This window comes from Sinohyriopsis cumingii, chromosome 3 (assembly GCF_028554795.1).
Source record: "Sinohyriopsis cumingii isolate HCF-2022 chromosome 3, ASM2855479v2, whole genome shotgun sequence".
NCBI classification, from domain to species: Eukaryota; Metazoa; Mollusca; class Bivalvia; order Unionida; family Unionidae; genus Sinohyriopsis; species Sinohyriopsis cumingii.
Window position 1 is genome coordinate 3,545,946 of NC_142963.1, and position 12,729 is coordinate 3,558,674.

General features: G+C 33.7%; 1 protein-coding gene across 6 annotated transcripts in view; it reads left to right on the plus strand.

The window, feature by feature from the left end:
- The window catches only part of LOC149802362 (gamma-glutamyl hydrolase-like), a 51,092-nt gene extending 39,221 nt beyond the window's left edge, over positions 1-11,871 (plus strand). For all 6 annotated transcript variants that reach the window (XM_089951603.1, XM_089951598.1, XM_089951599.1 and 3 more), the window contains 3 exons: positions 2,329-2,422; positions 7,309-7,446; positions 9,937-11,871. In XM_089951603.1, the coding sequence (XP_089807729.1) occupies positions 2,329-2,422; positions 7,309-7,446; positions 9,937-10,088 (384 nt within the window). In that variant the 3' untranslated portion in view covers positions 10,089-11,871. The remainder of the gene's footprint in view (positions 1-2,328; positions 2,423-7,308; positions 7,447-9,936) is intronic.
- Positions 11,872-12,729: the final 858 nt, after the last annotated feature.

A 12,729-nucleotide genomic window follows, 5' to 3' on the forward strand; every position in this document is an offset into this window, starting at 1 on the left:
GTTTTCGTTGCCATTATGTTGACAATAAACAGAATTCTTCTGCAGGCTTGTTTTCTTGCCATTATGTTGACATTAAACAGCGTTCTTCTGCAGGCTTGACCGCTCCGGTGGCCTAGCGGTTAGAGTGTCCGCCTTGGATGTGGGAGGTTGTGGGTTCGATCCCCGGCCGAGTCATACCAAAGACTTACAAAAACGGTACTAACAGCTGCCTTGCTTGGCGCTCAGCATTAAGAGGTTAGTGTTAGGACTGATCGGCCCGATGTCAGGATAGTGTAACTGGGTGGGACATCATGCTACATGTCTGTGGCATGATGCCCCAGTGCTAGACATCACTATAAACTGCCACATTGCAGACATCATTGCGATATGACTGAAAAATTGTTAAAGCTAAGTTAAAAATCCAAATCACATCACATCACATCTGCAGGCTTGTTTTCTTTGCCATTATGTTGACAATAAACAGCATTCTTCTGCAGGCTTGTTTTCTCTGCCATTATGTTTACAATTTTGTCTGGATAAGTGAATCATTTGGTATAACAATAGACTTTTCCATTGTTTGATTCTCATAAAAGAAAATTATGGATAGAGAAGAAACTAAATAGCTTGTGTCAAATTTTTGAAGACAATATATTAATAAATTCAAAAAGGCAGAGATTGTGTCAAAAGATTGAGTACAGTTCTGTCAGTCTCATTCTTATAGTAAAAGGTAGAATTACATCTCTAAGTAGTTTGGAGGAAGACCACCATTAATTTTAAACAACTAATCTGACTGACAAATATATACCCATTTGTTGTGTGTAAATACTATACATCATTTATATAGCTGTACATTATATCACCAAGTTAACTTGAGCATTAGATGAAATTAATGTTTTATTGTTTTTCTTTTTCTGTTAATTTTCCTGTTTCATACTATAAAAGAATATCATCATCATCATTACATGGAATCCAAATCACTGTTGTGCAAGCTGTCATAAGAAGTTGCACTAGTAACAACAGAAATATTTTATGCATTGTTTGGTAGTTTGTTGGAACCCAATCATAAGATATACTTGTCTCTAGAAAAATGAATATACATCACATTTGGGACTGACCATTTCATTCAGGAAAGGGGTGGAGAGGGGGAGGGGAGATTTTATTTTCATGTTTAATGGGGTTTTTTCTCCCGGTAATACAGCACTAATAAATGCCTCTGTCCAGTGCAGGTGTTAATGTTTATCAACACAAATCAGCTGTGCAAATATAAGCATGTGCTTGTTATTGTCTTTCAGTCATTATATTTCATGGCTTAAATAATCCTGGAAAACATGAGTCAGTGATCATGATTAGTATTTTAACAAGATTAAGATACCGAATAATAATAGAGAACCATTCTGAATATTCAGTTCAGTGTGTCAGATGTGTTTCATACAATTAGTGCTCCTATTCAATGGATGTCGTACACTCCAGAACGATTATGTTGATATGTTTTCAGTATATGTAAAGAATAAAATTCTTCTCCTTGCTGCTTTGCTTCAAACAGTAAATCTCCATCAACCTGAAGTTCTGAAATTTATTTTAGCTGAGCTTGATTAGCTTATAGTTTATTGCTTACTAAATTATCTTCAGAAATAATCACACTTACTTAAACATTATTCCCACAGCTAAAATCCAACTTCAGAAAGAGCATTGCCATTGTTCACATGCTTGCCAATAATCTTTAATATGGCTTAAGTGTTCTTTAATGTGTTCTTCATTTTTTCTTCAACATTCATCTAGCATATATTTGATTTACCTATTACTCAAGATGAATTGGATTGTTCCACTTGGTGATCTTTACTTTAGCTCTTGTCAGCCAGTTAAATACTATGTGAAAAGGTGGTTGTTTATACCTGAACTTCGTCCTTTTTAATTCCCACTATTTAAAAATAGTTTAAGTCAGTTCCAATCAGGAATGTTTACCATTTATGCATGCAACATGTTACGGGCATATATTGAAGCATCGTGTTTGTTGGTTTTTTTTAAAGATTACTGAAAATCTAGCTTTTAAAAACACTACCATATCCGGATTTTGGAGTAAAAAAATCATGTCTTTAGCATGACACGTGTTTTGACGGGTATGCTTTCTTTATCTCCTAAAGAACTTCAAAGATTTAGAAAATTACTTTGTAAAGGTCAGAACTTTAAATTAAAATCTAAACTCAGAATCCTACTATTTAGTATTGTTAGTTCACATTTACAAATGTGTAGCAGCAGTAATTATTTATCTTTTTGTATTATTATTCACTCCATGTTTTGAATGGATCATTGTTGTTGTTATTTAGTAAAGTTTTTATTAATTTGTTTCAGACATTTAATGGTAACCCTGCCTTGTCAAAATTTTATACAGTTCTGTCTACCAACTTGGACAGAAATGGTAAAGTCTTCATATCCACAATGGAAGGTAAGTAAAATGTTATTTTACATTCACTGCTAATACTTGACCCTATTAGTTCTACTAGTCATAGACCAGGAATGTTTATAGATCGGTCTATGGTCCATTGTCCATCCATCCATTAGCAACAATTTGTTATTGCTACTCCTCCTAAACTACATGGAGGATTACCAAGAACCTTTATATTCAAATGAATCCTGTGGTTAGTTGATCCTAAATGAAAATGGCACTGATAAAGCCATCTTGAAAATCACTTTATTGCCACTTTTCTCGACTGGATGGCCATATCAACATTGGGATTCACTAAAAGATTTCTTAATGATGCCTAGTTGAACCTAAATGAAAATGGCACTGATCTGACATCCAGTATGGCCACCACAGCTACCATATTGAAACTCTTTTTATCACTACTTCAGAACAGAAAGTAGTATTGACACAGGGTTTTCACCAGAAAACTTCATCTGATTGGGGATGTCACCAAACGACTTCTTATAATGTCTGGTTGGTCCTAAATGGAAATGGTGCCAATCTGATGCCAGATATGGCACAGCAACCATCTTGAAACTTTAGTTATTGCTACTCTTCATAAACAGAAAGTCATACTAACATAGGTTTCATCCAAAGACTTTATAATGTTAGTTAGACCCAAACAAAAATGGCTCCACTCTGATGTCTAATATGGCTGCAACAGCACCCATTTTTGAAATATTGGTATCATCACTCCTCCTAAACAAAAAGTATTATTGCCATGAGGTTTTAACCAAAATACTTCTGATGCTGTCTAGTTGGTCCTAAATGGAAATGGTGCTGATCTGATATTGAATATGGCCACCACACCAGCCATCTTGAAAATATTATTATTGCTACTCCTTCTGAACAGAAAGTAATACTGCCATCAGGTTTTCACCAGACATCTATAGTCTGACAATACAAACCCGTTTGTTTGTACCCCCATGCCGATTTAAATAATGGAAACCTTTAATGTGATAAAAAGTGCAAGGAACTTAGTCAATTCATTCATTGATTTATAGTTTCTAACCTGACTGTGAGTAGAGTGGCCCTAACACCATGATCTTCTGCGCGTTTCATGCTTAACAGATGTTTTTAATGTAATAGACGGACATGCTCGGATCCATTTCCAGTTCCTGGACAAGTCCATTTTCAACAAAGGGATGCATCACTATTACAGATGTATATACATAAGTCATCTGCTTCCGATATTTACAGTGTCGAATCAAGCGAAGGAAAATAATGACAACAACAAATTTGCTTTTCACGTGGATTTAACAAGAGGTTTAGTTTCCATGTTCATGTGTGCAAAGGGATATAATTCCAAACTCTCAATGTAATAGTAATTTATGAAATTATCTTGCAGTTGCCGAACAGGATGAACTACATCATTATGTTGTCTGATGGAAATTAACTTGCCTATAGTGTACACAATATGGCGCTGTGTTAGTATGGAAAGTCTGTTAAGCATGAAAGGGTTCAAGGGATGCCAGTACTATGCCATTGTGGTCACAGTTAGGTTAGAAATTATAAATCAATGATTCAGTTGACTTAGTTCTGTGCACTTTTTATCACATTAAACGTTTTCATTATTGAAATCGGTAGAGGGTTAAAAATAAATGGGGATGTATAGTCAGACTATAGTTGATCCTAAAAGAAAATGGTGCTGCTTGTGGCCATACAGTGGCAGTCTTATCAATCTTGTTATCATTACTTAATCAGAATGGATTATCAACATGGGGGTTTTACTAAGCAAATTCTTATCATGTCTAACTGGTCCTGAATAAAAATGGTGCCACTCATACATTCAGTATAGATGTCACAATGGCCATCTTGAAAATCTTGTTATTGCTGCTTCTTCTAAATGAAGAGTCACATCAGTATGGGTTTTTTAAATGAAATACTTCCTACAACTTCTATTTGATTGTAAGTGAAAATGACGTAAATCTGACTTGGAATAAGGCCACCTCAATAGCCATCTTGAAAGTCTTGTTAACAATATTTCTTCTAGATGGTTGGTCCCATTGACATTGTCCTTTAACCAGAAAACTTCTTATAATGTCTGGATTGGTTCTGGAAATGGTGTCAATCTTATATCCACTATGCACACACACCCATGGTAACCATATTGAAAGTCTAGTCATCATTACTCATCCAAAACAGCAAGTCATATCAACATGGGGGTTTTCAGTGGAAGACTTTTTATGATATATTGTTGGTCTTCATTGAAAATGGTGCCAATCTGACATCCAATATGTCCACAACAGAGGCTAATTTGAAAATTTTGTAATCGTTAAAGAATATTGGAAATTGATCCAACTCAAAAGGTTCAAGGAAGCATTGGTCTTATCTTGAATTCCTGAAAATTCTTTTCACAGAGTAGAGCATCAGTCACTTCAAGGGTCTCTTGTTTGTACAATGTGATAGGATCAACAGTTTATATATATTCCACTGGCATCTTGAGGAGAGTATAGAATCGTTATGAGATGACTACTGGAATTGTGTGTTAAAGAAGTATCTGTAACCAAAAAATAATGATAAAGCATGTGATGACATGTTGTAAAGACAGTTATGAACAAGTACCTGAACAATGATGACATGATACCATTGCAGAGGCCTAAATGAAAATTGGAATTTTCAAAGATAAAATGAATGTGCAGAATTTCTGCAGTATGCTAAGCAAGGACAGGTGCAGTGATAATTGAATCAGAATGTCTAACATAGTTACATAATGGCAGAGTTGTTGGTCATTGTGACCCACAGGTCGATGTGATGTGATGTGATGTGATTTGGATTTTTAACGTAGCTTTAACAATTTTTCAGTCATATCGCTATGATGTCTGCAATGTGGCAGTTTATAGTGATGTCTAGCACTGGGGCATCATGCCGCAGACATGTAACATGATGTCCCACCCAGTCACATTATCCTGACACCGGGCCGACCAGTCCTAACACTAACCTCTTAATGCTGAGCGCCAAGCGAGGCAGCTGTTAGTACCGTTTTTGTAAGTCTTTGGTATGACTCGGCCGGGGATCGAACCCACAACCTCCCACATCTGAGGCGGACGCTCTAACCACTAGGCCACTGGAGCGGTCCACAGGTGGATGTGTTGCTTGACAGGATTCATCAGACTGTCTGCTCTCATGATGTCAGTTCTGTATGTGGCATTTGAACAAAAAATGTCATTACAGTACTGTATGTGGCATTTGAACTCAAAATGTCATTACAGTACTGTATGTGGCATTTGAACTCAAAATGTCATTACAGTACTGTATGTGGCATTTGAACTCAAAATGTCATTACAGTACTGTATGTGGCATTTGAACTCAAAATGTCATTACAGTACTGTATGTGGCATTTGAACTCAAAATGTCATTACAGTACTGTATGTGGCATTTGAACTCAAAATGTCATTACAGTACTGTATGTGGCATTTGAACTCAAAATGTCATTACAGTACTGTATGTGGCATTTGAACTCAAAATGTCATTACAGTACTGTATGTGGCATTTGAACTCAAAATGTCATTACAGTACTGTATGTGGCATTTGAAGTCAAAATGTCATTACAGTACTGTATGTGGCATTTTAACTCATAATGTCATTGCTGTACTGTATGTGCTATGATTTATTTAGGCAAAAGACAAAGCTAACTGAACAGGTATAATTATTCAAAAACCTGAAGTTGCATGAATATAGAACCATAAAAACTGCACCATGCTTACATAGACATTTCATTACATACAGCTCATAACTGGGAATCTAATAATTCAGATTACAGTGGTTATACCTACATGACAACAAATTCTGTTTTGTTCCAGTTCTTATTTGGACATTAATTGCTTGAAAATGAAGAATCCTATAAAAACAAAAATGTGAGCAGTAAAAAATTGATTTGTACAAGTGACTTCTCCTCAACTTTATTAAACTACCTTAACTGAAATGCATTTGAACTTTAGAGTAAGGTTCCAAGAATCTGACCTGACTGCCTCAAATTTTAACTTGAAAATTTCCTTATCTATGGAATTTTTCTTAATTCTAACCCCCCAAACAATCACACAGTTCAGTCGGTCTGGTGGGCTGTGTAGTTTTCAACTAGTCTGAGGCTGGTTGTGGAAAGGTAATCTTCTACCGTTAAACATTATTATGCTTCAATCTTATTTTTGTATCTTTCATGCGAATTTGACTTAATCTGCTCAACATGCACCCCTCCATCTATATGAGCTGTCATTGAACTCATTATTCTATTTAACATGTCAGAAAAGATAATATTTTATGTAAAATAAATTGGTTTTATGATATCAGACATTTTATATAGTTTATTATGTCCAAATTTTATCTTTCATTTTTGTATATTAAAACGTTTTATTTTATTTTTAACAAAAATTAAATCTAAATATTTATAAATGAAAATCACTTTGATACGAAAAATGTATCACGTAATGATTTTTCCCTTTAGAAAGTCACACAAGTATCCCATGAGAGGCCAAGATGTTTTTAGTATTTGATTTCTTAAAGCATTGTCATATAAAATATGATTGTGTTCATTCTTATATTGTTTCGCATACATGTAGATAGATATGTTTTGTGCAGCCAAATTTAGTAGCTCATCATACTGACAGTATGAGTTATTTGATGGCAAAGCAATTCTTCCAGACAAATAAGATAGACTCTAACAGGATACTATCAGATTTACATCAGGCACAACATAGGTTACATATGGGGAACAGTCATTGGTTTGAAGGAAGGAACTTTTGCATTGAATAAATAGTAGAATGGTACCCTATAAATCCTCCATAGTAATCAAGATATTTATAGAACAGTGATAGTGAATCAATTATTAGAAATTTAAGCACCAAAGAGTACATTAGCTTTTTTGTTTCCAGCAAAAAAATACCCTATTTTTGGAACCCAGTGGCATCCAGAGAAAAACTTGTTCCAGTGGAACCCAAAATATGATATCAACCATGACGCTCATGCAGTCAGAGTCTCACAGTACTTTGCCAGCTTCTTGGTGTCAGAAGGTACTTCAGAATTTTTAATCACTCTGATTAGTGGATTCATAGTCATGCAGTCAGAGTCTCAGTACTTTGCCAGCTTCTTGGTGTCGGAAGGTACTTTAAAATTTTTAATCACTCTGTGTAGTGAATTCATAGTCATCATTCATCAATACAGACTTGCAATTAGAATGTGAAATTTTTATTTTTCGTAACTTTGCAGAGAACTCAGACAGAATTACAAATTTCCTATAATTTGTTTAATAGTCTTCTGCACAAATCTACAGAATGTAAAAAGACTAAGCATCATTTCAAAGTATGTTTTCTTGATTTTGTCGGATGACATCTCAGTTTCATTTTTATGCTGGAGATTTTGTGCTTATGAGATCAGGCAGAATGAAATTATTTAAAAAAACATTTTGTTCCCGGTATGTTTCTCCAACTTGTCTCCACAAAAAATGGCATGGATTCTGTAAAACAAATTATCTACTCTAAAATCAAAAATAAAAACAATAAATTCTTGGATCAAAAATATTTTCCAAAAAATTGATGATGCATGTCTTGAGTTAAAGTACTCCATTAATTTTTTCAAAATAAAAATGTATTCTCTTGTCTCAAAACTTGATATTTTATTTAGCTTTAACTTACAGATATTTCAGTTAGTTCATGTACATGCCTAATTTATGCATGTAGAAACGCATGAATGTGGAAGGTTGCATTATCATTATGAAATATCTATGAACCTTGCAGAAATACTGTGGTGGCAATAACTTTGGTGATAACTGGCAATAAGTTTTCTTTAAGAACAGCTATTTATTTTGTTGAGTTCATTTTGCCATTCACATGAACAAAGGTACCCATGCCATTGCAAGTGATACAACCTCAACACACGACACTTGCCTCAATAGAGTGGGATCGGATCATATATTCCCTCCTGTTTTTGCCAAGTACTATCTGAGTCTGACCTGAGAATATTTCTTTTCTCCAATAATTATCTAGTAATATACAATTTAGAATGACACAAGTCCCTGTTATAAATCCGACTGTTTTTGATGTCACAATATTTTCTTCACTACCCTTCTTTTGTATTCATGAAATTTCAGATGCCTGTTCACATTTGATTCAGATAATTTCAGATGTGTACTATCATTAAAAATATTCATAATGTCATTTTATAAAAACTGCACAAGTAAGCCAGTTTGTTTTTAATATTTCTGCAATTCTTGGCCCACTAAAACTCTTGATAACTGAGCTATACATTTTTGCTCATTGTTCTATTCCTTTCCCTTTTTATCCATTGATGTTTGCAGAAGACCTGTAAACAAAAGGGATGTAATAAGTTTAATTGTTAAATTAATTTGAAAAATTAAATCATTTAAATTTTGAGTCTCAGCTAAAATTTGGACCCAAGTTAGTTTAACGCCTAAGAGGGAATGGAGACAGTATTGAAAGTGTTGCATAGCACTGACATGTTCATAGTGCTGTGAGGATTGCCATACTACATTCATTGACGTCTGCTGGTACACTAGAGATGTTATCAGTTAAGAGAAAAATTTGGTAAAGAAAAAAGAAAATCCCTAAAATGAATAGACCTCAAAGGAAAAAAAATGTGAGAGACTTGCATTGTGAACATTATCTGCTGTACACTGATTATGTACCTTGGGTATTATTTAGATCCTAGTGTCACTGGTGTATGACATGTGACAAAATATAATTTAACCATACAAATACATGTACAAGCTACCACAGATGATGAAGTAAAATATACAGTGGTTTTTTGGAACTTTATGTGTCACTTACAAACCAGTCTTTGAGATACTGTACAGGTCTTTCCTAAACATTTACACAAAATCTTCTACTTTCATATGCCAAAGCTGTAACTTGATTAAAATTCATATCTTTGTTGTGCCATCTACCAATATGTGAGCTTAACAAAATGGTTTAAGTTGTGAATACAGTGTAACTTATCTTCAACCCCCTTTGACAGTATGGCTGTATTTTGGCTGTATCAGAGATGTGAATACTATGTAACTTATCTTAAACCCCCCATTGACAGTATGGATGTATTCTGGCTGTATCAGAAGTGTGAATACAGTGTAACTTATCTTAAACCCCCATTGACAGTATGGATGTATTCTGGCTGTATCAGAAGTATGAATACAGTGTAACTTATCTTAAACCCCCATTGACAGTATGGATGTATTCTGGTTGTATCAGAAGTGTGAATACAGTGTAACTTATCTTAAACCCCCATTGACATTATGGATGCATTCTGGCCGTGTCAGAAGTGTGAATACAGTGTAACTTCTCTTAAACCCCCATTGACAGTATGGATGTATTCTGGCTGTTTAAGGGATATAGCTATAAGTTAAGCAGAGGTGAAATTTATGGATTAAGACAAAAGCAATCAGACACTTATTGGATATGAGAGGTAGTTGTTCATGGAGTTTGCATTATATTTTATAAACTTTTTAATGTTTTCCCATAGTGTGATTTCAATGATGTATTTTTTTCCAGCTCGTAAGAGTAACCACACCTTTCCATCCATGAAGGATGAGGCAGATGCTGTAATTGCCAACTATCAACCTGTGTATTCTAATGATGGCAGTTTTGAACAAATCTACTATTTCAACTACACAAAGATAGGATTAAAGAGTCTTTTTCCTTGATCTTCTTTCCTTGATAACTCGCAACCTGATAACTTGCGCATCTACTTATAATGTGGGGTAAGGCATGGATCCCATTCTTTTTAAACCAGAATATACATTTTTATCCCTATTTCTTGAATTTGACAAAAATTGCAATAAAAATTGGTAACTGAAACATTGATATATCGCTCGTTTTATGGTTGAAAATGGTAGATATGACCTAGAAATTTTAATCTACATTTTGAAATTATCAACCTTTAATAAGAAGTCATATAATTGGTTACATATTCTTTCCAAACAACATTCTTAGTAAACCATAATTAAAGATATTCAAGGAAAGTTTGATCAATGAAAATGTCACTTATGGCTTTTGTAGGCAGTACATTAATATTTAGATGCCAATTAAATGATTTTTATTAAGTGAAATTAGTATTTTAATTCTATCTTTTAGTTCCACTTAAGTGTAATTATCATAAATGCAATGTGTATTTAAATGTAAAATGTGTGAATCTACTATAACAGCTATAGACGCAAGCATTTCTCTGAGAATCTAATTAGGTGCCGACAGTGTTTTGATAACTGACTTTGAGAAGTATTTATTGTAATGTTGCACTGAAGCTGGCCTCCTTTGTATTATCACATTAATTATATCTTTTGAATCAAATAAAGGAGGTGGAATTTAAAAAGAAGTTAAAAGGCATGCAAATCCTACATACTTAAAATCTAGCGGGCCCCGGTCGTATCAGGTGAACTCACTTTATTTGATCAATTGAACACTGTTATAAATGTTATTGTGTATGTAACATAAACTACCTTAAATTAACTGACTCATTCATAACTGTGATCAAAGATAGCAAAGTAACCAAGAGAAATGAATACTTTTCAAAATAAAGAGCTTGGTTTCACAGATACTGACTATTGTGGGCAAGCAATTTTCAGAGAATTCCTGAACTGGCAATTAGAGTATACTCAAGGACGATAAGAAATTTCACTATTAATTTCAATGAAATCATGACATCAGTATTGTACTAATTGAACAATACAAAAATTGAGTTTTAACTTAGGCGATTGTCTCCCGAAATAAATGTCGCTAGTTTTTGAAAATAAAGGAATTTTGTTTAGTGGTTTATAAACAGATAGTCTGGTTCCAGGCAACTTTGACCCCTGACTTGGTAGTATACTATTAAATACCACTCTGGGAACCAAACTTATCAACAAAACAAAAAGCAGTGACATAATAAACAGATGTTTTCGCATACACGTGAAGGTTGTTGAAACCCACCAGAACGATCTTTCATGTTGGACATTTTGAAAATAAATGTTATTTATACAGAATAACAAACAACCTCATTAGAAAAAGCATGATATTAATAATTATTATTGACGTGATTGTAAAATGAGGATTTAGTCATTAAACAGCCAAGTTCCCCCTACACACACACACACACAATTTTCTAGATGTATAAGCAGATGTTTTGGGAGGTCCCTTGGTAACTTGTGCCCTCTGTGCTGTCTATGTTTGTGGAACCCATTGTGCACAAATTATCGAGGGAGAGGCATATTATTATTTCTCTGTCAGAAAAGAAAGGAATGCATCATATTCAAACTTAATTTATCAATAATTTTCACATTATTATTATGCTTAAGTTTGGAAAGAACCATGTCATAAAATGCTTTCTCCTGAAATTTTTTAAATTATCTTTTAGCATTCCATTACTTATTCCAGGTAAACAAATGTCTTAATTTGTATGCATTCTTTGTGATATTTAATAATTTTTTCAATAATAAAACATGTACTTTTGTATGATGGTGCCTGGTGTATTGTATGATATCGACTTTATTTTTCCAACTCCTCAAGGATCATGAAAAATGCATGGATATACAGGAGTGTGGTTGAATCAGTTTTGGTAATATTAAATCTGCACACTAGATACAAGTGTCCTGCTTAGATGAACCAATAATCTAGATGGACTGTGTTCTAGTATTTGAGGGTCACTATATACAGAAAAACAGCGAACCTTAAGGAATTCTTGAAATCACTTTGTTGTATCTTAATTTTCTATATACCTATAATAAATATAATTACTGTAGTTAATGTAATTTTTCATACACAGTCTATCTATTAAAATCTTATTTTCTATATGAACATTTTTAACACATCAAAGATTGTGTTATTATTGGAACTTTAAATTTTTCAATAGCTGAAGTCTAAAATAGCAATATGGACATGTTTGAAAATTAAAGTATGAATGAAAAAAACTGTACAAATTGGCAGAAAGCAGATGTTTACTGAAAATCTATTCTATTCATTACTGTTCTATTGCCTGACCTTTTTACACATATTTATATAGTTTGTGCAGAAAGGCACAAGTCATGTTAAGTACAATGTACAGTAAGCTGACATTATTACAAGAACTCTTGCCTTTTTGTAAATACACATATACATCTCTCTATAGGTATAGATCTTTCCAGTTATATTAAAATAATCAGTGATGATTTTCTTCCTCCATGGAATTCGGCTTTTTTCCTGGCCTGAATCCGATTTTCCTCTGTATGGTCTGTTTTTTTCTATGCTATCTTCTCCTCTAACATAGTTTTTAAATAATTTACTGTTCAGTCCCATACTGCAATCTCTATTAAAGATGATCCTTGTAATAGTATT